Here is a 27700-nt window from a genome sequence, read left to right as displayed (position 1 = left end):
TCTCAAGAAATAGTAAAATTCAAGAATTATTTTCAATTTATATATGATGTTTATACCAGTTAACAGACATAGACGTTACTTCGTGGTGTTCAAACTCAGAAGGTCAAATCTAAGGGTATTTTGTCAAATGTTTAAACCAAGAAATACCTCATACAGTTGGTGGCATGGGCACGCACCAGTCCGTTCCTTAGGGTAGAAGGATATAGACAATTATTTATATGGATTAAAAACGCAATGAGAAAGTGAATCTTTAGGCTAGTTTTTCTCTTTTTTTGGTGGGGGGGCAGTTCTGGAAATGTTGAGGGATGAGGTACTCACCCCTTCCCTCTTATGTGTGCATGTATTGCTTATGAATAGTTTACGTTTGTACTAAAAAGAATTTATCAACTCATTCAAATAATATAACGAAAAAAAATATATTTTAGGATGTACTCGTATTACATAGAAGTGAGTATTGATGATTCGCAATGGACTAGAGTCATTGATCACACCGGTGTACATTGTAGATCTTGGCAATATCTCTATTTTCAAGAGAAGGTTGTTCGTTATATTCGAATTATCGGAACCTTCAATAGTGTTAATAGGACATTTCACGCAGTCGCTTTTCAAGCCTCTTATGCATCCGACATTCCTGAGCTTGAAAATGGCATTATTGGTACAGTATTATTTTACAATTTCTTATTTATTTTAAATTGGAATAATATAAGTAAATAATGTTTGAAGTTTCCTCTAGACTCGTTTTTTATGTTTTCCCGACTTTTAGTTTAAACTTTTAGTGCAGAAGTAACATGATATGCGACAATAGACGGCAAACTTTTTGCCCAGAAGAAGGCTAATATTTTATCTTCAAAATTAATATATAAAATTATTATTTTTGTTTGTCTTGTAGACGTTCATACCAGCATACCATAAATTGCAGTTTTTCTTTTTAAAATAGTACGTATATAATATATAGAGATGTCCCAAAAGCTCATTCAACAACTAGATACCGTAAAATAATTTCTAGATTTCTAGATGCGTGCTAATTAAGCTAGACACCATGTTAAACATTAATAAATCCTTAAATTAAGATTGGTTAACGTATCAACTGCTCTAAAGTCTTTGAGATTTCTTTGGAAGGGTGCAAAGTTGTGGATTTAAACAGTTGTTTGAGGTAGTTGATTTTTCTGTCTGTTAACCCCAGATGGCCGAGTGTAGCGTTTGTAGCAGTAGTATTGTAGGTCCCTAATATTTGTCATCAAAATATCTATCCGAAAAGGTTATCAGATCTCAATCAAATTTAGTGGAAATTAAGAGCGAATGTCCTGCTTGGGCGTTTTGGTTGTCCAGGCATGCTCCAATATATGTTGGGAGAAGAGGCTCCTAAATTCATGTCATCTAAAAGAAAAATTCATGTCATCATGTCATAAAAAAAATGAACGGAAGAAACAAATGACCGTGGATTGTCCGTTTAATTGACATATATTGATATTTATTTGATAAAGTTTTGATAATTTTTTATCAAAAAAAAAAATAAAAGTAAAAAAAGTGAAAATATACAAAATGTATTTTGTTTTCAGCAAAGCGATAATTACGTTCTGGTCTTGAGAAGGCATGGGGGTTATTAGCTGTATTCTTGTTACTTTCTGTTCGTTTTGAATTTTACTCCGCCATTTATTGTAAGTTCTGTTCGTTTTGGGTTTCATTTATTTATTGATAGTGATTTGTAGTATTTTTACGCTTGGAAGATCATTTGAATTTATTGCTGCTCGTTTCTGGCTATATTGGAGCTCTTTACTTTTCTTTGAAAAGTCGTTTTATGGAAAAAATTTTGATTAATTTCTGTTCGTTTTTTATTGACAGTCTTTTTCATCGAAAAAATAATATTTTATATATTTTAAGTTTTTTTCTGTAAGAATATACAGTTTGGGTTGCTATTTGTATGTTGGAGAAACTGTTTCTACAATTTTCAATCCTGAGACAAACAGTATATTTTAATTTTATAACTTCTGAAGTTGATCTGAAAGATAAAACTTAACGTCATTCACAAAAGATTCTATCTATGCTTTGTGACAACCTCGATACACTTACACTTTTTGTATTTATTTGAAGTGTAAGAGCTGAAGTAGTAATAGTATTAGTCCCAAAAGTTTTCAACTTGATACCCCCAGTCGTTCAAGATATATTGTTGAGGTGTCTTCTTGGGCAACCATAACGTAATGCCTTTTGATTTAGCTGAAAGCAACATTTAGTTTTAAAGTATAATGGGTCAATTACATAATTGTGGGGGTTTGACGTACCCAATATCCCCAAAGACATAGTTGCTTGACATAGATGCTAAACAAAACGGTTGTCCCAAAAATTTGACTGGATGCGTTTAGAAAATGAATGGGCTTGAGATAAGGGCTACTTGCCCTTCAATCTGTTTAGCCTTAAAAAGGGAACAAAAACTTTTAATCTTTGATCGAATTACCTCCTTTACAAGTTTCAATGATATTTCTAGTAATTACAGAGTGGTGCTACCTATGATATTGCTTTTATGCTCTTTTGAAAACCTGCATGCATACAGTTTTTTCGTTTAATTGAAACTCCTCCTAAAAGTTCCCTAAAAATTACATCTCCATACCCTTTGCGTCATTAGTTACAGTAACTGCAGTGGTAGCGTTAAAATTATACATATAGTGTCTTCTGGCTATTTCAAAACCCCCGCATTTTACTCTTAAAGGTCTAACTTAATAATGTAAGTTACTCTTCAGATATTGCTTTGTCACCTTTTTGAAAGTCCATTTGCTCATAGTATGTTTTAATTTATTTCAGTATCTGCCAAAATATTCTTTAAAAAATTCCCCTTAATACCCTTAGCTTGCGCAATTAGGTGCATTAGCGCAATGCATCTTTGGTTTCTTCAACATCCCATTCAACACGCGGTGAATGTTACAGCTTTATACCATCAACCGTTCCAAAATCATTTCTGATGCGTCTGCTTGGCAACCTGTGTAGGCATAGTGAGTTTCGGATTAGTCCCATACAGTTTCTATATATTTCAAATTTTTACCCTTAATATCCCTAGTTTTAATAGCAGTAGTAATAGTAGTAGTAGTACAATTAATTGAATTAGCCTAAGCTTCAAGGGCAGTAGTCGTAATAGAAGTAGTAGTAATAGTAACAGTAGTAATAGTCTGAGTAGAAACAGTAGCATGAGGGTGCAAATATTTTCTTTTGGTTAGTTCAACATCCCTCACAACAAACCCTGTATTTTCAAATCACACACCAAGCTGTTCCTAAGGTATTGCTGTTACACCCTTTTTACAACCTTCATACAGACGGCATGTTGTGATTCAGTTCACCTTCCCCCCATCAAATTCCTTGAAAATTTCATCTTCGTACCTTTAGGGATAGTTGTAATAGTAGTCACAGTAGTAGTATTAATATTACTAGTAATAGTATTCAAGGTAATGCTACTAGCATTAGTAGTATTAACATATTGTCATTTTGACTCAAAATCAAGTAGTTGTGGGTACCAAGGGATGGCTAATTGTAGAAAAAGCTAAGACAGATAGTCCGATTGAGTGAGAGCCAAATCTGGCATAAGCCCTTATTGGGAATGTATAACAATGATGTCAGTTCATTTGTTGATAGATAAGTCTATCTATCATCCGTCCATGCATCACTCCTAGAACATCCCTCTCCTCAAGTCCTGGAAGTTTCAACTTAATACAATTAGCCATTGCTATGACATTACTGATATGTCCTTTTGATAACCTGTATCTTCATATACTTCTTGAAGTTTCGTCTTCATATACAAGTAGCTGCATTAGAAGTAGTAGTAGTAGTAAATGTAGCAGTAACAGTAGCATTAGCAGTAGTGTGCACATATTCCCTTTTGGTGTGACGATCTTCCCCTTTAAGCATTCTCTGAAAGTTCCAACTCCATACCCAAATAATTTCTTGAGATGCACTGTTTTGACAGTGTGCATGAACATAGCGTCTTTTGATTAGTTCAAATTTCTCCCCAATATTGTAAATTGAGTATTGTGATAGTAGTAGTGGTGGTAGTTATAGTAGTATTGGTAGCATGAAAATATTGTTTTTTTTTATCATTTCCTGAATTTTCCAAATTGATATACTCAGTTATTCCTATGTTACACCCTGTTGATAATCCGTATTCACATAACTTGTGAGTTCAACCTTCTCCTCATTACTCTCTGAAAGGCTCATTTGAATGCCCTTCGTCTTCTTGGAAAGTAAAGTTCATACATGCTTACCTTTCTCAATAACATATACTGTGACAATGAACGAATTGCATAATTTACAGCCCTTGTCCTGAGAACTGTGGGGAGGTTGACATCCCCAATGACATTATTACTGGACCTTTCAACAAGGCTGAACAAAATAAATCTGTTACAGTTCCGATCAAATTTTGTTTTGGGGAATGATAGGCGAGGGGGGCTGATTGCCTTCCATTCATTTATGACTCTTAAAAAGGGCACTGAAACTTCTGACTTCCAATCAAATGAGCTCCATCCAATTCAAAGTTTATACGACCACCTGTTCATAAAAACCTTAAATGCCCCGGGGCATAGCTTGCAACCCTTGCCCATGGCCTCTGGGGTCGTATCCCCTCTAAAGACATTGTTATATGATTTTCGCGCTATTGGTAACAAAATGGCTATCTTACAATTTCAAGTGAATACGTCTCGGGAAACGAGGATGTCACGGAGGAGGTGGGCTAGTTGCTCTCCATCATATTTGACTCTTAAAAGGGAACTAGAACTATACATTCTCAATCTAATGATCTTCTTTTAAGCTTCAGACGACCACTCCTTCCATAAAAACCTTATATGCCCCTTAGGCATAACTTACAACCCTTACCCCCAGGCTCTTGGGGCTATCTCAAAATTTCTATCGGAGACATTTGTGAAAAATACGACGTCGGGGTGGCTGCTCTCTGGTCACTGACATAAAAAGAGCACTAGAACATCTGATTCCCAACCAAATAACCCCCCCCCCCGGAATTTTTACGACCGTGCTTTCCATATAAACCTTATATGCCCTCGGGGCATAACTTACAACCCTTGCGCTGAGGACTGTAGGGAGTTGTAGTCCTCAAAGATATAATTTCCTGGCTTTTCAACTCCGCTGAACAAAATGGTTATATCAAAATTTTGATTAGATGTGTTGTGGGAAATGACGAGCGTGGAAGGGGGGCTTATTGCACTCCAATCACTTTTGACTATTAAGAAGGGCACTAGCCCTTTCAATTTCCAATCGATTGAGCCTCGGTCGAAGTTTCTACGACAACAAATGGCCATCGCAAAGTGTATCATATGCATTTCGGGAAAATACGAGGTGTTTGGGAGGGTATCCACTCGCCGACCGCTTCGAATCTTAAAAGAACTCTAGAACTTCTGATTACCGATCCAATGAGCCCCCTCCGAGTTTAAACGATCACCCTTTCTATATAAACATTTCTATAAAGGGTATATATATATATCCATCGGTAATACATGCGCTGCCTATGATACTACTTGACGCAATGTTACACTTTTTCCACTTTTAAGTGCACATATCTAAAAGATATTAATTCTTTTAGGCGTGGAGAGGAACAAAATATCTGTTATGTTGTTTTCTGCATTCCAAACTTTGAATCAAGTCGTTGAAAACCTTTAGCTATCAGTCTGTCATAATACTGATGAGAAGTGTTTTATATTCGAAAAATGAAAAGTATAAGGGAATTGTAAATCATCTTTCAAAGAATTATTTATCTGGTAAAAACTCTGTTAAAAGAAGAATATGGATTATGGATTCATTCAAGCATATATACCCTTTGGTAAAACTGTGACTTTCTGGGTGAACTGTCCCAACAATTGCTGACTCGCTGAAACCTTGTGAAAACAACAGGATAAAAACAATATTTTTCTTTCTTTATTTTTTTTATTCGGTCCTACATATAATGTTGCCACTGTTCTTTGAGGTGTCACCTATTTGCCACTTGGGTTATTTATTGGAAAAAAAAATTTCATGCATTTTTCGACAATTTTGGTCATTGTATTCCTCATGTTAACTCGAAGAACTTCCCCCTGTATGTTAACTCGAAGAACTCTGACAGTTGGAAGAGTGATTATATTGTACATTTGATAGTACATTAGCCCATTGCCACAAACCCACAAATTCTGTGTGTCCTCATAGAGATTAAATATGCGTTACCTGCATTTTTTGGTAATTATATGTAGGTTTTATTCGTTGTAAATAAAATGATTTTTTTTTTTAATAATATCCCTATTCTTAGGTCCTACATATAATGTTGCCACTGTCAAGCTCTCTGCAGCTATGATTGAAGGAGTTAGTCGAACAAGAAACGCTCTGATAAATGAAAGCTATACAAATTATGATTGGGAAAATGGCTATACTTGTCATCAGATTGGAACAGGATGGCTTGTTATTCATCTTGGACAACCCTATGCTGCTGACTCAATGAGGTAGGCTTTTGACCTAAAATAACATTCAAGTAATTCTAAAAACGTCCTGAACGCTCTTGACAAGAAGCGTTCTGATAAATGAAAGCTATGCAAATTATGATTGGGAAAATGGCTATACTTGTCATAAGATAGGAACAGGATGTCTTGTTATTCATCTTGGACAATCGTATGCTGCTGACTCAATGAGGTAGGCTTTTGACCTAAAATAACTTTCAAGTAATTCTAAGAACGTCCTGAACGCTCTGATAAATGAAAGCTATACCAATTATGATTAGGAAAATGGCTATACTTGTCATCAGATTGGAACAGGATGGCTTGTTATTCGCCATGGACAACCCTATGCTGCTGACTCAATAAGGTAGGCTTTTGACCTAAAAGAACTTTCAAGTAATTCTAAGAACGTCCTGAACGCTCTGATAAACGGATGCTATACCAGTTACACGACTTGAACGTTCTGATAAATGAAAGCTATACTAATTTAGATTAGGAAAATGGCTATACTTGTCATTAGATTGGAACAGGATGGCTTGTTATTCATCTTGGACAACACTAGGCTCCTTATTCAATGAGGTAGGCTTTTAACCTAAAATAATTTTCAAGTAATTCTAAAAACGTGTTCATTCCTCTTACTATACTGATTATCATTAACTTGACAAGTAAATGCATGCATCTCTACGAGACTGAAAAAATGAACACGTTCTTCAAAAAAACTTGTGGTTACAAGTTTGGCTGACTGGCTAAAAAATGACTTTGCCTCCTTTTTTTTAATCTGAAATAAGACAAATCACTGCATGTTTAAAATTTCGACAGTAATTATCTATGAGCCGTGGTTAATTCCTTCAAGTCAACCAATTCGATTGTAGAAACTTCCGTTACCTTTCTTTTTTTTGCGAAAAAAATAGAAGGTCGTAGTCTCCAATCACACCAAGCAATCAGGGTAGGAAGAATAAACATATGGTAACTAGGATAATAGTACAAAAGAAAAACCTGAACGTTCACCATTTTGGAAGGTTGGCTTAACTGAAGTAAATAATCGTTGACTTTAGTGAGAAGTTTGAACCAATAAGATATCGAAATCTGCCGCGAGCTTTCTCACTTGCAGAGAAAGCTCATAAGGAGATATGTTGTGTCTTGCAGAAATTTGTTGTATAAACATAATGCCTTAGGAAAAGTGAGTAGGCTAATATATCTTAACTTTTAGAGAAAGGCTTCTAAGCTTTTCTCTAAAGCCTAGAAGCCTTTCTTAGCCTTTTAGGCTTAGGGGGCATGATGCTTTTGGTGTGCTACCAATTGATTTTGTCGATTGATATTAAATTGCTATTACTGCTACTAAGTCAAGCAATAATCCTAGGAATATGTGGCAAAATTAATCTGGCAAATGAATCCATGCTTTAACGCAGGATTTTATTTGACTCTACAGACTAACCAGTGGAAGATTTGAATGATTTTTGCATGTCTTTCGCATACGAGTTTTGTATTCCTGTTACATATTATATCCTCAGTCAAGTGCTTGTTCGACGTAAGGAGTGACGAGTTGAGGAGGGGGCGGCTTCCATCATATACTTAAAGATTTCTGCTCGTTTTTAGTTTTCATTCTGCTCCTTACCTTCAGTTATAAAAAATTGCTTTTCTGTAATTTAATTCCTGATAGTTTTTCAAATCATCCCCAGGCCTAACCAAGATATGATATGTGGTAACAGTCCCAGAAATCCCCGATTTCCTGTCATGTAAAGCAATATATTCTTGTTGCTTTACCCAAGATATGATATGGGGTAACGGTCCCAGAAATCCCCGATTTCCTGTCATGTAAAGCAATATATTCTTATTGCTTTACGCGAATTGGAAATAAATGTACATATATAAATTAATGAAATGTATGTAAACAAATTATATTTAGATTTCTTCAACAACCCTGAAGAAAATAGTGCCAAGAGAAATATTTCAGAAGGGCAAATTCTTGTTTATTTTTCCTAATAAAGTTATGTAGTTTAGTAACCGGATCCGATAAATCATCAAAACCATAATTTACAAATAGTGTAACCAAGAGACAATGTATCAAAACCCGGTTTTTTCAAACCACACGCCACCCCCCCCCCACTAGATCTAGCGGTAACAGTTTATCCTTTTTTTTAGCAAGCTTAGATTCTTTTCCTCAAAAGATTCTAAGCAAAATCAAAAATCTAGCACGATAAGAAGATATATCTGAAGCTAATGGACAACAAGACGCAAATATCTCGTCTATTCGGTTGAAATTTTAGTCGTTGCTTAGTCGCAAAATTCTATGTTTATGAAAAACATTTTTCTTTCTAAAAACAAAAAATCTGAAGCAAATTACAAGAATGTAATGTGGTGAATCCCTAAAGCTAAGTCTCAGCTATCGAATAATACCAAAATTGTCGTCTTCCGTTGAAACTTGAAGACTGTACGCGATCTATAGAAATCCTGCATGGTTAACATAAACTTTAAATTGTATATCAAGAATTGTAAGTTGATTGATAGTGTCCCGCTTTTTCATTTTTTCTCTTTAAATTTGTCAAAATATTTCAAATACAAAATATTTAGTCAAATACTTCGATGAACAGTAGTTTTGTTGAATAAGATGTTACTAATATCTTCTACAGGATTTCGAGTGGACGGAGAGGGGTATTTTTTGTTAATATGGATTGAAACCCTGGTGACTTTTGATATTCTACACGGATGAAGCTATCGAGACCTATACAATAGGGGCCTCTAATGTTTAAATACAGTGTATATGTATGTTTGAAAACATTGAACGAATGTATGTAAATAGGAAAAGAAAAATATTACCATTTAAAATCACTGAAAATAAAGCTTCTTTTAGCATTTACCACAACCCTATGAAATTTCCTGGCTAGGGGCATGATGCCCCCATCCCTCCTTGCCTTTTCACCTCTGTTCCGGTAGACTTGTAAATATAAAATTTTTTGTGACATAGAAAAGATTTTCACAATGGGAGGGGAACTTTACCACCCGTCTTTGCCCCCCCCCCCCTCTAGCACCAATAATAAAGGGGTAAACAAAAAATATAACCGAGAATCAAGAGGGACGGAATATCAGTTTCCACTCCCCCTCCCCCTCTTCTTGAAAACTTATTCTGTGTTTAAATGAAAGCTCTATGAAAGAGACCATCACATGATATTTGGTTATTAAATTGCATTTTATACATCCTCCCTATCTCCCCTGCTCGCAAAATGACCCTCGCCCCCTTCATTGTAGCTGATGCACACATGTACACCCCTGTATATAATATCAAACTGTGGGCTGTACGAAAAGTGTAGTTCAATCCCACTCTCTAGGGTTATAATAAAAGAAAGGTTGAAATTACTAGAGCAACGGATGAAGAATGGCCGATTAGCAAAGATTGTCCTTGTCGGCCAACCGTTTTGGGCTAAACGAAAAGCAGGTTGGTCCCGGTTGTGGTGGGAGGATGTCGTAAAGAAAGATTTCAGGGAAGTGGGAACTTCCTGGGAGGATATAAACAGGGAGGCTTTGAATAGATTGGGATGGAAGAGGAGCGTAAGTAGCTGTCTTGGCCTCAGGCGGCTTGGTGCTCAGTGAATTGTTAGTAGTAGTAGTAATAGTAGTATCGCCCTGTAACACCTTTTTTGAAACTTAGTCTGAATGAAGGATAATGAGAGATTAATTTTTCCCCCTCACCATATCCATTTCTATATCTACATAAAGACTTGCGTAGAGATAGACAGTTTGGACATTGAAATGCGCTCTTTTAGACATCTGTTCCTTCCCCCTCGACCTACACAACGACACATCGCCCCTCCTTCTTAATAGCTGATGCACAATTGTTCATCATTAAGTGTAATTTCATGAAAAATAAAGGGAATCAACTTAGTTTAATCAAGCGTTCAACTAAATGTTCATATTAACTATTTATTTTTGTGGACCACGTGACTTTTCAAGAAGGATTACGCCACTAGGTGGCGTTACCGTGACAACTGTTTATCTTTTATGGACCACTTGACTTTTAAGGAATAAATGCACCGCCATGTGGCATTACCTTCTCTGCAAGTTGGAAGCTCAATCTGTAGTTTTTGGATACTTTTAAATCGATTGGGTATCTCGTAGCAAAATGCTTGATGCCACAAAATGCCCCTTCTTACTTAGACTTTTCATTTCTGTTTGAATATCTGTTTCATTTCTCCCGGCATCCTAGCACAATAACGATTTATGTGATATACCTTTTATTTCAATTTTGCGTCATTTCTTAAGGTTTTCAGTATCTTTTCGAAATTCTTGAAAAAAATTCTAATAATTAAATTTAAGGTAGAGTTGAATCTGAAGTAAAATGACAATTTTCAATATAATGTTACATGGGGGATATCTGTCACTAGATAGTCATTTTAAAACCTCTTTTTCTTGATTTTGGCTACTATGAGTCGTGGTTTGCTCTACTGTATTACAGCTACTGCTGCAACCGGGAAAAATGCGTTAAAGCTAGTTTTAGGCTGCTCACTTACTTACTTTTGGCGAGAACCAGATGAAGATCTTCCTGTCCAATAGTAATGAACGAAGGAACGATTGTCGTTGTTTAACATGATCTGTCAGCTGCAGCCTCATCTGCACGATCTACTTGACGGTAGAAACCGCCCCAAGCATTGAGACCATGCCGAATGTTTGTCAGAGGTTCTTTCTCTGGTTGTCGGCTATCCATTTTCAGGTTAGAAGAGGATTGCAGATGGAGGGCACCGTGAGATATGATATCGTTTGGTCTTCGTAGCCTGTGTCCAAGGAATTTCAGTTGTCTTTTTTTTTTCAATATTACTGATTGGGGTTCTGTTTGGGTTTAGTGACTTGGAATTTTTTCTGTTTTATGTGTGAGACCATCAGCTGAAACATAGAATGTATATTATGTGACAATGGTTAAAGGCTTGTATGGCGCGAGTTTTTTGGATATTAGATAGAGGATCGAATGGTTTTCTTGTGCACGTTATCTTAGGTTTTAGGCTGATATCTTGCCTTCTAGAGAAGGACCTTTTCATACTTGTAAATGTACCACATGCTTTTCCCATTCGTGTTGGATATCGGTCTCTGTGGAACCGATGGTTAAACCCTCCAGTTTAATATCTGGGTTATTTGTGGTGTTTGTTTTCAAAATTTGTCTTTTGGGGTTGCCGACAATGAGAACAGCTTTCTGTTCCGTAGACATTTTCTGGAGTTCCGTAGACATACCACTCAAAATGGTTACATCGCCTGCGAAGTCCGATTCGGTGAGGGTATTTGGGTTTTCATCGTCCTGCCCAACTATAATTCTCTCGTAAGTGCAAAACGAATTTACCATTCTCCATTTGTTGACGTAGTGTAACAGGACGTAGACAGTGACGTAGAGTCAAGGGGACATCCTTGTTTGACTCCTGTCTTGACGCCAGGTTTCGTTGTATCGCTGCCGGGAGGCTGGGCTTGGGCTAGTATAACTGTAGAGTTGTAAGTTTCTTTAAGTGTTTTCGTCACCTTCGTTCAGATACCATCCTTCGCTACTCTATTCCAAAACTCGACTGTAAGAAAAGAATTAAACGCAGCAACGAGGTTGATGATGGTTAAGATGACTGACGGGTGGTATCTCTCAGAATGTTGTAATATTAGGTAGGGGATAATAATATGCTCCTGGCAATCTCTGTAGACCAGAAACCTATTTGTTCTAGTATTGCATGCTTATTAAGCCTTATTTGCCGCCTAGGAAAACCAGCAGCTAAACCATGAAAGTGGGACATCCGTTCTACGCTATAAATTGAAACTTTGCTTACATCTGCATATTCCTTTTCTTGTGTAGATAAATCATAATTTTTGATAGCCATACTGAGACGAGAAAAAGTACCTGGTAGCACTTGACCCCCTCTCCTCCTTGTGAAATATCGTGACGGGGCTTATGACTCTCAAGCTCTTTTTTTGTTTTTAATATATGTTCAATTGAGGGACAGTATGCGCAAATTTGATTGTAGCTGAACATAAATTTAATTACTGATTTCTTCTATCTTTTTATGTCATTTTACTTGAAAATAAATGAAATTTTGAAATTGTTGAATACACGAAACTCTAATTCAAAACTACCTAATTGGGCTTTACGCCTATACGCAACACGCTATTCAGTGGCTTGCTCGCTTTTATTGCCATGTTTCAGAAATGTAGGTAAATTATTTTTGTTTGTTTTTATTTTTCTCGTCCTGTTTTGTTTCATTGGATTATTGATGGGTTATTTTCTAATGTTTTAGAATGTTGCTTTGGGATTGTGATGACAGACAGTACTCGTATTATATTGAGGTTTCAGACAATGGTCGTGATTGGACAATGGTCCACGATAAAACGAGGGAACGTTGCAGATCATGGCAGCATATAAGGTAAATTTTATTGTTCGTTTTTTGTTTGTTTGTTGCTGTTGTTTTTTTTTTGCTTTGAGGGGGGGGGGTGAAATTTGTAGAGTTGCTGCGCCATAAGTTACCTAATGGTATCTTGACGTCTATCTTTCTTGATAATTATAAGCTGAACGAGATTTGTAGCCCGTAGCTTAAAGCAGAGAAGAATTGTTGACCACTTCATTATAAGGTAAGGTTGGTCATTGGTCTCGTACTTGTTACATCAGAGAATTTTGTAGCCCTTAAAGTTTTTAAAGCGAGTAATGTGTGGTACATGCCCGGCATTGTAAAAAGTACATAACACCAAGAATTTAAATACCTTCGTTAAATATTTCATTAAAAAAAATACATGTATTTATTAAATATTTATTCATTCAATTCAACCCCTTATTCCGACCAACGACTGTGTAATAAAAATCAGCCAGAGAAGAAACATACAATAAAAATAAATCAACCAAAATGAGAGAATACACAAAAACCCGGCCGTTATTTGGAGGCTCAAATGATTTTGCCAAACGGACAGCGAAAAACGTAAAATAGAAATATCCAATACCACAAATAGCTATTATCTAACGTAAGAGGTCGCTCACGCAGCAAACCATGTGAAGCTAAACAGATTTGGTTCAACATTGGCAGACAAAAATCTGCACACGACAATTAAGCAGTTTATGCAAAAATATTAACACCCCGGATGACAAAAGTTTAACATACCAGATCTTAAACTAAGTTTATTTAATATTTGGAAGTGATTTTTTGAAGTTTTCGTGAATACTAGGATTTAGGGTTTTGCTTCTTCCTCTCCCTAAAGAAGCCAGATCGGGAATTAGTCCCCAAAAGCCACAACTAGGACAGTTATTCTTACTTCCTACCAATTTGGATTGAGGTTTGACAAACTCTCTAGCAAATCTTATGATGACAAGAATTTTGGGACCCCTCCCCCCACAGATGCTGGATTGGTAGTGTCAAAACTATTGAAAATTTGTTACAGCATCAAACTGCCTGAGATCAACACACCTGTGCAGGCCTGACCTTCATCTCAATCTGTTCAAAACTTCAGTTTTTACCCGTCCCATGAAGTTCCTATTCCTTCAAATCATCTCTTATGGCCTAGGATAGTCCTAGAGCTATTCTTGGGCAACTCTGAGGGAAAGATCTAGTATTTCTTTCTCAACCTTTGGGAGCGCCCATATTTCAGAGCCACTCTGGACCACAGTCATTGCCATTGCTTCTAGCATTTTAATCTTAGTTTTAACACTTATGCTTCTGTTCTTCCAAGCTCTTTCAGCAGCAAAGAATTCCATGTACTTTGGCTATTCTAATTTCAACTTCATCGCCGTATTTATTATAACTACTAATAAGGCTACCTGGATAAGTGAAACTATCCACTTGGTAGGTCTTCTTGCTACAACTTGCATCAATTTTTATTTTATTCCTAATTTAATTAATTCAGTCTTCTAAACATTAATTTGCATACCTATTCCCGTACCCTGAACTGTTAATATCTCCAGAAGCCTATTCGTTTGGTTGCTTTTGCATCTTCGATATTCAAATCACTTGCGTAAGTCTTGGAGAGTCTTGCCTTCCCAATGGATTTCAGAAATCCATAACTGAGACAACACTGGTTTTTACTTCTCATAAAGTTTTGTTGAAATCTGACTGGAAAATCAAGAGACTCCCTATCTCCTTCTTAGATGGAGGTTGGACATGGTAAGGGTTTTCAAAAGATGCAATTAGGATATTAACCCGTTTTGCTAGGTATCATGATGACAATATTTCAAGGACACTTCTCCCCCTGAAAGGCCAGATTAGGGCTTGATTCCCAAAAAGCAATAGCATTACTCTAGATCTTGTTACATGCCAACTCTAGTTAAGGTCAAACCACCCCTTATCGTAGGTTTCCAGATGACAGGAATTTAAGAACCCCCCACCTCTTTATCTTGTGCAGTGTTTCGTTTGGTGTCCCTGTACCAGAAGGCACAGTTGACGTTATCTCTTCTTTTGCCGTTCGTACGGCTAAATCCCTAAGAAATGTACCTTCCCGTCAACCCTCCCGGTAGAAATGTAAATGACAACGTAGGAAACTTCTCTCTTCCTTCCCCCACCTATGAGCCATATTGTTGCCAGACTTGTTGCTGTCTGTGGGTATAAACTTTACATGGAATTGGGATTTCAGAAAACATGATCAAAATAGAAAATTTCATTTAAGACAAGAAAAATCAGAACTTGAAATTACAATACTGAGTATTTAATGATTGTTTCTTACAAATTTAGAAGAGGCACAAATTTGGTTCTCGGATCTAGAAGAGACAACTCTACTCTCTAGACGATTCTGACATTACTTGAAAAGTTTGCTTTTGAGTTATATTTAAGTTGACATTACATGGTTAGTTTACTTAAAAAGTGTACTAAAATAAAGCCCATGCTCTAGATGAATCTGAATTACGTAAAAAGTGTGCTTCTGACTTACAATTATAAGTTAACATTAGATCTTAAGCAGTTGCGTAATTTCGTCAAAATCCTGGGGGGGGGGCAAAGTTAGAGCCAATTTTTCAAAATCAAGTGAAAATGACAGTAAAAACTAAAAAAATAAGCCATTTGATATCACAAAGGTACTATAAAGATACTGTGTAAAACTGTAAAGGTAAATTTGTACAAAAAAATGATGCTTGAATTATGCAGGTTTATCTTAGTTTTGACAAGATTTTGGAAGAAACTAAATTTCAGCTCGGGGGCAGACTGGGGTCTGGGTGGGGAGTAAACCGATGTCTGGGAGGGGCAGCTGCCCCCAACCCATTGCAAATTACGTACCTGATCTTAAGTTTACCTAAACACGTTGCTATCAGAGCTAGATAAGTTTCATTGTGTCTTTTTGATGGTATTAAGTAGGCTAGATTTTTAAAGAAAAAAAAATCCGAAAATTACTGAAGATTTGAAAACTTCAGAGAAATTTTTCTTCTTTCTTTCACGATCTGTGTATATAAAAAAATGTCTGACTTTGCAAAACTGACTCTGACTTTACAGAAATTTGCAAAACTTGTAGTGTTGCTTCGTAGCATCCGTAACATGTTAAACCGCCGCCCTCGTGTAAAAGGCGTTCTTATGGCCAGTGCATAAACCGACTAGCTGCTATCGAAATTCGTTTACAGGCCTTGAACGGCTTTCCCCAATATTGAAGATGATGAGACTCCTTTGGCTGTAGATAGTCACTCTCATGAACGAAGATTGATCCACATGAAAGAAAAAATCTGCCAATTTCTAAGTGCTAGGGATTTTTGTGCATTTGGAGTTTTAAATCTAAAGGAAATTCTAACTTTTGAATGTAAAAAAATTTCCTGTGTTCCTTTCTGTTTTTCAGAACGTTTCCTACGCAACTTTTGAAAAAATACCCTTTCACAATGTCTTAATTATTAGTATAATACGTCTTCTCAGTCACCACTACCAATTCAAAAAGACACTATAATGAAATAATGGTTGAAAACCTATTGCCTCAAAATTATTCGTTTTTCCTCTTTTGTTAGGCCCTTTGTTCTAATTATCAGATAAATGTCCCGCTTCTCTTACTCACACACACACATAGACACATACATACACACATACACACATACACAGACACACACACACACACATACATACATACACACACACACACACACACACACACACACACACACACACACACATACACACACATATATATATATATATATATATATATATATATATATATATATATATATATATATATATATATATATATATATAATGTTTTTACTTGTATTTTGAATTCTCTTGTAGAGACTAGCCTACTTTCAATTGCATTTAAAATGTATCAATTTTGCCAGAAGAAATATGTTGGCTTGGTATCAATATTCTGTGTGAGTCATCACACGGGCTAGCTGAGTCTCGCCCATTGATTTTTAATTTATGGACGCCGTAAATTTAGTTTAGGGGTTCCATTGGTTTGATCTGTCCACGTCCACACTGGTTGGTGAATGAGGCGAGTTTACCTCTTTTGTGTATATACAACTTATATAAGTAGCTCATTCCTGTAGTGCACCTCTGTAGTTTGTTTGTCTAAGACTTCAGAAAAGTTTCTATTGGAGTTGACACGCGGGTTAATTAATGTGAGTTATATTTTTTACGCTTGCTTCTGGTTATCCGTTGGGCCCAGTTGGGTTTGGGAAGAGAGTTTTAGGTTAACTGTCATTATAATAATATATGCTGGAGGGCCCATCTCCCTCCAATGGCATATAAATAGATACATTTAAGACATTATCTAATTCTCTTTGCTTGTCTAATCTTTTTGATTTTGTATATTTCCAGGTTCGAAAAACGCTCTTTTTGCTACGTACGAATCGTTGGTACACACAATACAGCCAACGATGTTTTCCACTGTGTTCACTTTGAGTGTCCAGCCCAAGTCAGTGATATGGATAAATCTCTTCCACCCGTGCAAGAAGCCAGTCAGTAAAGCATTAGCGACTAATATTTAAAACTATGCGGCATAGCTGTGCCAAAAAACTAGACTTGACAAATACTGGAGAGATAAATTTTATTGGTATAAACATTTGGAATAGCTTATTATAAAAATTTGCAATCAAAATTATACTTTTTAATTAGTTGAATAACTTTGGAAAAACTAAATCAGTTGGCTTGAATGAAACTGACAAATTGGTAATACTGACATATGTGGCACCTTTAAAATATGATTTATTTCAAAAAATTGCTATCCCCTAGCTTAGGTTGATCGAACTCGTACTGTAGAAACAATAAACATTACAAAAGAAAGAAAAGACAAATAAAATAGAGCTTGTCTGAGAAAAAATATCATAGGGTTGTAAATAATGTCAACGAAGGATTAAAAGTCGTAGAATCGGAAGGGAATAAACAAAAAAAAAACAGAGATAATTTCGTCTTGTGACTAAAAATCACTAATCACAATTTATAAAAAAGGGAATTGGGGTAGGGGGGATATTTACTTGTTTAAAAAATGGTGTAATGTAACTGTGTGCAAACACTGTGGCGTAGTAGAATTTATTGGGCTGAAAAGAGCTTTCGCAAAAATTTTAAAGAAGCTTCTTTTTGCTGAACAAATCCCCGTGACCTGACATCAAATTGTTTGCTTTTATTGTTTAAATGTATCCCAATTCTGAAATATGATAACTTTTTGCTTTTGGCAATGATATGACTCATTTACTTCGAGAGTAGATATATCTTTGTTGTCATTCACTCATCCCTGGAATGTTTTCTTGGAGTCAAATTTATAGATTTCTTTCTGTTGAAAAACAAGGTGGGAAGTTGATTATAGTTTTGTGGATAGAAAAAAAAATTAAGAAATTCGTGTCGTTTCATTGATGCCTGAAGAGATTATAACCCCTGAGTTGTGCATTTTTGTTTTGTGAGACATTCTGTGAAATTAACCAGCTATATATATTCTGCCTATTAGGCGAAATATTTCTAAAGTTGATAAATGATTAAATTACGATAGTTTTTCAGTAAATAGTGTAACGATCCGGTTTTGGTGGCAACTGACGATAAACTATTTACGATGGCTCTTGTACGATATTCTATTAGTACGATACTAGAACTATTAGTACGATATTATATTGTACGATATCCTGCCTAATAGGCGAAATATTTATATAGTTGATAAATGACTAAATTACGATAGTTTTTCAGTAAACAGTGTAACGATCTGGTTTTGTGGCAACTGACAATTAACTATTGTACGATGGTTCTTGTGTATCTCATGGCTCTTTAACTTCTTAGTCTAGCTTTTATTTTCTTTAGATTCTAGTGATTGTTATGTTCATTGACTTTAAAAGCTCTGTAGCATATTAGCGCTAGTTGCCTTTTTGTGTTCTATTCACCCTTTGATTCTCCTTTGCATAGTTTATTTCCTGTTTTTATCGTTTTTCATTTTTGTTTGATAAAAGGCAAATCATTGGTAGCTAATTTGGAGACTATTCGCATTGCTCTTCCGTCAGTAATCAAAGCATGTCCCCTCAAAAGACTAGCTTTCGGGTTAGGTGGACTGATATACGGTCATCAGCTGTAGTGTCATGACGTTTATGTAATATCCAAATTATCGGCTTTTTTGTGATATTGATTCAGAATAAACTGTTTGCTATTAATTTCACCGCTCAAACTCGTAGTTTCAAGCTGCAATTGCTCAAATTTTGTGGGAATGTGTATTGATTTTCGACGGATGCTCTTCTTAAAACTTTGAAGAATTTTACCTTTCAAAAATTTTTGTTAATATGGTAGGGAGGATAAATAATTAATATTTAGAGGTTAGGGGGCCGCTGATAAAAATTTGACTTATCCATCGTTATGTTTAATCCTTCTGATGTTGTAATAAGTGCAACTTTCGATCTTCTAGGGAATCACTTGCCTCTAAGACCGCCCCCTTGATATGCCCCTGATAGTGTGAATTATTGTTCTAAGACTGCTTGCTAGTGTAGCGACAAATGTACATTGTAATCTTTTCTGACTTTTAACAGTAGTAAAATTTCTACTTATCAAACTTAGTATCTTTTAAGTTATTGGACTGTTTAAACCTAACATTATATTTAGTGTACACAAGGAATTTCATTTATGTGGTGGGTATACTAATTTGGTTAGGTAATGACTACGAATTTAGCATAAATGTTTGAATTGTCAGCGTCCAATCTTAAAATGTACTCTGTCGTGTATTTTACATGAAACACTGAAATGAATAATATTAAGCTCACTACTTTGCTATTTTGGAAGGGGAAGGAAAGAGTAGAAGATAGAGTGACCTTTTCTGAGAATTATTTTGTCTATTGTTTTACCTTCCAGCAACCATATAAACAAGATTGTACCCTTATTAGTTGTGCTTTTAGCACTAGGTTTTAATATGTTATGATTTGTGTTTGATAGTGAATCATCCTGTGATAAAGCTAGTGTCTCCTTAGTTCTAGTACTAAATTGTTGTAGCGTGATAGCGTCTATCTGACTCTCACTTGACTTACAATAGAAATAAAGACGGTGTGCAACAGATCATAATGGGGGGGAAATTTGTAGATTCTCTTTGTTTTGAATTGTTTTTATTCACAGTTAGTATACCGGAATTTATTTTTTGGTTCAAGTGCTACTTTGCCCTATTTGTTGAAATGAAGGTTTTATTAAAATGTTGTTAGGTGTACAAAATATGAAATTTAATTTGTCCTACATAATTTTGGAATTCTGTTTTTTAAAGTGTTATATTTAAAGTATAAATTAAATAGAGCGGCAGATCCATATTTGAAGTGGGATGGGAGCTAGAGGGTAGTAATATCCATATTTGAAGTGGGATGGGAGCTAGAGGGTAGTAATATCCAAAATCAAATGCTACTAGAGGGACAGGCTTTATTATCTCGGTAAAAGAAATTCATAAAAGTTGTAACAACTGTATAGTCAAAATAGTAAATATATATTTCTTTTAACCAAAAGCCTTGTTTACTTTCCTAAGATAAGCTAAAATTAGCTCTTATAACATTGTCTTAACATGTTGACTATACTTGTAAACAGGGGAGAGCTGGGAATACAGCCCCCTCCCCCCTCCTAGACTGGTCTAAAGGACCTCAGTGAACAAACTGGAAAGCAGCCGCCCTGCTCTAAGGCTATAATTGATTTGTCTTGTCTTTTCCGATGTAAAATTGAATTTGTAATTTATGATATAATCTCCGTGGCTTTTTTTTCTCTCATTCTCGTTGGAAATTTGACAGAGTACGCTGTTGTTTCTTAAATAAAGACATAATTGTTCAAACTTGTTTTTAGTGATTAGCAGAGCTATGACAATGTTGACAGTATAGTTTCTCAATGTAAGGCAGTCTTTTATTGTGCTACTTTTTACTGTGCAATTGTTTTTACGGGGCTTATAAAACCCAGGTCTACTTACCGTTAAGCACTGCCGCAGTTTTTATTTTCTCGGTGCTATGAATCCCCTGACTCTTAGTCTCATAGCCTTGAAAATTTGATAATTATCAGGTACTAGCTGTTGGGGTGGCGGCGCTTCGCGCCCCCCCCCCAAGCCCCCTTGCGCGCGTAAGTCGTTACGCGCTATATTAGTTACACGCCATTGTAGTTGTGTCCCTATGTCCCAGCTGTGAATATAGATATATATATATATATATATATATATATATATATATATATATATATATATATATATATATATATATATATATATATATATATATATATATATATATATATATATATATATATATATATATATGTTTTTAACTACGTAAAACTTGCGAATATACAACATTCTTTGCTGTCCCATTGTCTGTGCATATAAATAGATTGTCGGGTTTACCGACACTTGAACCTGCAGCATATAATGGTCCATGGGAAAACAATCCGTATTCAGATCTATACCTCATGATTCTAGTGATTGCCCTTGAGCTTTGTTGATGCTAATTGATAATCGACCATTCCCTGTGTCGCCGTCGTCATTTATATATCCCCCTGTGCCCCCTGGCGTCCCCGTTGTAGTTGTGTCCCTGTGTCCCGGTCGTCATTTATGTTCCCTGTGTCCCGGTCGTCATTTGTGTCCCGGTGTCCCGGACGCCCTGCCAGCACTTTGCAAGATGTTCGTGACGGGTCCAGGACGAATTAAAACAGAATATACTGTGAGGAAAACCACCGAGCTGGCTACCAACACAGAAGAAAATTTCACTGGCCCTTAAACAAGCATAAAACTATTGAAAATACTGTATTCTATACTTCCCATCATGTGGCCGGTATTTTCTTCTTTAAGACTCGGTCTTTGTCTTCTTGATCCTGGCTCTAATTATAAGGTTCTGTCACTTATAGAATGTTAGAGGAGGGATTGGAGGGGTACAATGTATAAGGCCAGCTTTTCATGAAAAATTTCACTGACCCTTATACATGACAAAAACTACTGAAAATAATGTATTCTGTACTTCCCATCCTTTGGCCGATATTTTCTTCTTTGTGACTGTCGGTGTAGACTTGAGAAGATATGTTGACCCCGTCCTGCACTATTATCCGGGATCATTGCTTTTTCTGAGGCCAAAAAATTTCAGTGATTTGAAGAACATGAAAATTAGAACTTGGAATGTTACGACATTCAAAAAAATGTCTATCGTATTGACATTTTGACTGACGAATTCAGACGATTCGAAGTGGACTTATTAGGAGTTTCAGAAGCTCATATCCCAGGGGTAGGAAGCATGAAATTAGGTGATATAGAATTTGTTTACTCGGGCAGGAAGGATAAAGCACATAGACAGGGAGTCATGATGAATAAGGAAGCTGCTAAGTCTTGTTTGGGCTAGGAAGGTATTAATAATAGAATGCTAATTTTTCATTTTATGACTAAAGAGTTGATGGTATCAGTTATAGTAGCATATTCCTGTTGAACCGACTGACGGAGATACTGGTGACTCAGATGAATTCTACTTACAGTTACAGGAGCAAATAGACAGGGTTCCAGGTAGAAATATGGTGTTTTTACTAGGAGATTTCAACGCCCAGGTCGGTAGATATAGGGATAGATGGTATCCTAGTCTAGGTGAATTTGGTGTAGGAAGAGAAAATAGTAACGGCTACAGACTTTTGCAATTTTGTAGATATAACAATCTAGTTATGACTAATATGGTGTTTGGTCATAAAATGATCCAAAAGTTGACATGGTACTCACGTGATGGTAAGACAACAAACCTTATTGATTAGGTTATAGTATACCGAAGACTGGCAGGATGAATACAAGATACTAGGATATATATATATATATATAAAATATATATATATATATATATATATATATATATATATATATATATATATATATATATATATATATAATAGTGCTGTTATCGGTGTTAAAAGTAAAGATCGCCAACTAGTACTGTCTAGGGTTAATTTAAAGCTGAAATTTCGGAAGGGTAACTACCTCCCTGGAAGTTATGATATATACTGATAGACTTCAGAATGAAAATTTGAGAGAGACTATCCAGGAACTGTTGAATGCTAAACTTGAGAGTTTAAAATTTGACAATGTACAAGACGGTTGTAATAATTTTAGAAAAACAATTTGTGAAGTTGCTGATGGTGTCTAAGGAAAGAAAGTTAGGACTGCAGCTAGGAATATTAGTGAAAAAACTTTATTTATAATAGAGAGAAGGGGTTTGTACATGAATTATTGGAGTGATGGATGATACGAAAACAAAAGGAATGAAAAGAAAGTGGAGACTGCATTAAAATATGAACTAAAGAGGTTTGAAATGGAGGTCATGAATAAAATTGCCGAGGATCTGGAAGATGCAGCTAGACGACATAATAGTAAAGTATTGAACTGGCATGTTAAGAAATTTAGAGGGAGTAGTCAATCCGGGCTTGTCCCAGTTAAAGATAGGAATGGGGCCACAATTAGTGATAAGGAAAGAGTTAAAGAGAGATGGGTGGGATATTTTGAGAATATGCTAAACCGGGATACAGTTACAGGAAAAGATATTGAAGAAAATGAAAAAGTTTTTGATACCTTGGATGTGAAGCAAGATTTGTTTTGGGAGAAGAATTAGCGACAGTACTAAAATGATAAAAAAAATAAGGCTCCAGGTGCTGATAGTGTGGTAACTTTCTTTCTTAAATATGGTGGCTCCGAGGTTAGAAATAAGTTACTAACGATTACGTATATGATTTTTGAAAAAGGGGAAGTACTGAACGATTTTAGGAAAACCTGAATTAAACCATTGTATAAGAAAGGTGATAAGAGTGAGTGTGGTAATTATCGAGGAATTAGTCTGGTCTGGTTTCTGTAGGTAGCAAATTACTTAGCAATTTGATGCTTTTTAGACAGAGAGATGCTGTAGACAAAGTTTTAAGAGAAGAATAGTGCGGTTATACAAAAGGTAGAGGATGTGTCGACCAAATTTTACTCTTAGGTTAATAATTGAAAAGTGCCTTAGTTGTCAAACACATTTGGTCCTCAGTCTTATAGATTATGAGCAAGCGTTCGATTCTGTTGATAGAAGAGCCTTAGCAAGGGTCTTATGATTATATGTTATACCAGACAAATACATTATAGTGATTAGTGCTGTGTACAAGAATAATACTGCTGCGGTTAAAGTAGGAAATGAGATTAGCGACTGGTTTTGCATTAAATCAGCACGGTTGTGTTCTATCCCCCTTTATATAAGTCATTTTAAGGGACTTTGTCTTAAGGAGCACAGGAAAAGCAATGAGAGACCACGGAATATAATGGGGAGAAAAAACTCTCTTGGACTTAGATCATTCTGATTATTCAAGCATCCTAGATGAAAGTGTGAGCAAAATGAACTTTTAGAGGTTTTGAGAGTTCAGGGTGCTAGAATAGGTTTGAAAATTAATGTTAAGAAGACTAAGTCACTAAGGCTAGGACTAAGCGAAGATGAAAAGGTGACGTTGGGTAACGAAAAGATTGATCAGGTGGGCAGCTTCACTTACCTTTGTAGTAAAGACGGTGGGAGCAGTGAAGGTGTTAAAAGCAGAATAGCCAATGTTTTTTTACCATTAAAAAAAGTTCGGAAGAATATTAAGATAAGTCTGCAAACCAAGATTAGACTATTGGAAGGTAGAGTGATGACAGTGGTCAAATATGGCTCAGAAGCCTGGGCGCTCCGAAAAGCGGATGAAGATTCGGTAGATGTTTTCCAGAGAAGTTGCCTACGGATTGTTCTGGGTCCCTTGCTGACCGATCGTATTTCAAACAGTAGGTGTACGAAAAGTGTGGTTCAATCCCGTTTTCTAGGGCTAAAATGAAAGAAAGGTTGAGATGATTAAGGCACGTTCTGTGGATGAAGGATGATGGACTGCCGAAGATTGTCCTTTTCGGCCGATCGTCTAGGCCTAAACAGAAAGGAAGTCGTCCTTGTCTAGGGTGGGAGGATGTAATAAAGAAAGATTTAAAGGAAATTGGAACTTCTTGGGAGGCTGTAAAGAGGGAGGTTTTGAATTGACTGGGATGGAGGAGGAGCGTGCGTAGCTGTGTTGGCCTCAGACAGCTTGGTGCTGCGGTTAGTTGTTAGTAGTAGTAGTAGTAGTAGACTCTGTCTTTGTCTTCTTGATCCTGCCTGTAATTATAAGGTCCTATCCTTCGGAGAATGCTTATTGGGGGGATGCTATATATAAAGCCAGCTTTTCATAATATTTCATTGGTTTGTGTCACTAATCTTTCTGTTTTGAATTTGTCAAGAGCCGAAGTTTTTTAATTAAAAAAATTAAATAGTAGTTGACATCATTGACAATACAAATAGTCATACTATGTGAATAAAGCGAAAGTATATTTAGGTGCAAGATTTGTCAGATTTTTACAAATTTGAAATGCCAAAGAATATAAGGAATGGATTTACTTATCTGACAGGAAAAGTTAATTGTCGTGATCTGGAAAACAAATTAAATTATTTATTAGACAGTAAAAATGATAACTATCATAAAGCAACAGTTTCGGTCTCAGAAGACCCTTTAAACAATTCGTGGGAATGAACTTATCTGACTGACTTATCTGACAATGTTTTCACTTATCTGACGGGAGAAGTTAATTGTCGTGATCCGGAAAACAAATTAAATTATTTATTAGACAGTAAAAAATGATAACCATCATAAAGTAAGAATTATAGTATCAGAAGACCTTTTAACGAATTGCAAGTAATAGTAATTGAAATCCTTACAAACAGAATTTTGATAATAATTGATACATCGTAAGAACTGGTTTTTATGCTGGCGCCAAATATGCAAGATTCATTAAGTTTCATGTTACCCATCGAAAGCTACAAGCCTGAGAAAATTGGCAATATTTTCGAAAAAGGGAGGAAAAACACCAAGAAAGTGAGGCGATTCTGATGAGAGGCACGTCATTAGGTTCACCATATCAGAAAACCTTGTTGTAGATGCCTCAAGCTCCTATCTACAAAAGATGTGGAATCTTGTATTTTTTGCCAGAAGAAAAATTACAGATACGTGTTTATTTGTTGTTCTTTTCTTGGTTTATTATTATTATTATTATTATTCATTTTCCCAAGGGCAATCGTCCTAAACCAATGGTCTTAGAAGATCGGGAGAGTGCTTATTCGAAAGGAAATCAAAAGCCTAGTAACCTTTTAAAATGACCTAAAAGATTAGAGGCTAACTAGCCCCCCTCCCCCTACGCTCCTTTTTTTCCTCAAAAGCATCCGATCAAAATTATGAGACTGCCGTTTAATTCAACATTGTTTAAATATCCAGTATCTGTAACTTTGGGAATGAAAAGGAACACCCATAGCCACCGGGGAAAAGGCTGGAAGCTGCACAATTTGCCCATTATTTACACATGTTATTTGTTATTCGGAAATATACGGGAATTTTCTGTTGGGGGGATGTTTCATTGTGAGGGTTTTCTTGGAGAATTTTCCATGGGAAATTTTACTCGGGGAGGGAGAGAGATGACGATTTCCTTGCATGGTTTGAAAAAACAGTCAGAAATAAATTTGAAAAAAAATAGTTTTCTGAACTGAAAATAAGGAGCAACACTAGAGCTTAAAACGAACAGAAATTATTCCGTATATGTGAGGGATTACCACTTCTCAGCCCTAGCTCTTTGCGCTGAAGTTGACTCTTTGTCACAATTCCTTACGAAAAATTGTTTAAACACAAGGGACGTTGAATCTGAATGAAAAGTGTTTTTCAACAACTTGAAGACTTTAGCGTAAAGAGCGGGGATCGAAGAAGGGCAAATCCCTCTCATATATGCAACAATTTTTGTATATTTTAATGTTTCTCTCCGCTTTCTGTTGAAAGAACTTCTTTTTTAATCAGAAAGAGGAGGAAACTGCTTCCTTTTTTATGTTGCCATGACAATGATTCCAATGAGATCATTGTCATGATTTTCTATGAGAGTGTAACCTTTATTTTATTGCCACATGTCGAAACAGAACAGCTGAATCACCACAGTGTTCATTGATTAACCGAGGACATGTCAGGGCATGATTAATAAGTGCAAGTATTAAAGAAAACAAAATAAATAGTACAATACCCGCAAAATAAGGCTCTCCATTTTTAAAAATTTACAAGCCAAATGAAAGCAGGTATGGTATATTGACAAATATCATCAAATAGGCCTCGTCACAAAGAAAATAATAATAGTTTATCAAAGCATTTTCTTTTGTTTTTTTGCCTTGTTAATTTTGTGAGACTTTTTCAAGAGCCCATGTAGTGCATTCTCTGCATATTTAAGTTGTAGAATGCATTTCTTATATGCTATTTAATTTATTCAGACCTAAAAAACATGAGCGGAAGTATGATTTGGGAGCGGGACCTTGGAAAAAACAACAGGGATCATATGAAAACTGGTAAATAGCAACCCTCCTTTCCAATCTTATGTACGTGCCTTTTCCCAGTTGTGACCAGTTATTTAGTTTGGGACGGGGGTCAGTGGCGTGACTCTGTAAGCTCAGCCAGAGTCGACCCAGCTCTAAATGGGTACCTGGAGAACTCTGGGGATGATAAGCAGGAAGGATGTGCAAAAGTACAGGATGGTTGGCCCTCAACCCCCCCCCCATGGCACTTCCTAGCTGAAGGGCCATGAAACGGAGATCAGCACCGCCGGTTTGGACCTTAAGGGTCTAGTACCGTCTTACTTACTTGTTTTAGTTCTTTTATTATTCTGGATGGGCCTTATACTTCTATTTGGTATAACTGCAAAAACAAAGCTAATTGCTTAGAAATCTTGCAATCTGAATTAATACAAATGCTAATTGTCTGTATTTAATAAAGAAATACCAGCGTTTAGCTTTCTGTTTCGTTTATTTGGTAATTAAATTTTGGCTTTAGCTTCTACGCATAACCTTTGAATGAAAGTAAGAGCAA

The 27700-nt window shown here is 36.0% G+C and overlaps 1 protein-coding gene across 2 annotated transcripts in view; it reads left to right on the top strand.

Annotated features, from left to right (window-relative positions):
• Positions 1 to 19694, top strand: part of LOC136029124 (BTB/POZ domain-containing protein 9-like) — a 46286-nt gene extending 26592 nt beyond the window's left edge. For both annotated transcript variants that reach the window (XM_065707200.1, XM_065707201.1), the window contains 4 exons: positions 426 to 655; positions 6269 to 6458; positions 12704 to 12829; positions 17168 to 19694. In XM_065707200.1, the coding sequence (XP_065563272.1) occupies positions 426 to 655; positions 6269 to 6458; positions 12704 to 12829; positions 17168 to 17315 (694 nt within the window). In that variant the 3' untranslated portion in view covers positions 17316 to 19694. The remainder of the gene's footprint in view (positions 1 to 425; positions 656 to 6268; positions 6459 to 12703; positions 12830 to 17167) is intronic.
• The last annotated feature ends 8006 nt before the right edge of the window (positions 19695 to 27700 follow it).

This window comes from Artemia franciscana, chromosome 7 (assembly GCF_032884065.1).
Source record: "Artemia franciscana chromosome 7, ASM3288406v1, whole genome shotgun sequence".
NCBI lineage: Eukaryota > Metazoa > Arthropoda > Branchiopoda > Anostraca > Artemiidae > Artemia > Artemia franciscana.
This window is presented reverse-complemented; position numbering and strand designations above follow the sequence as displayed.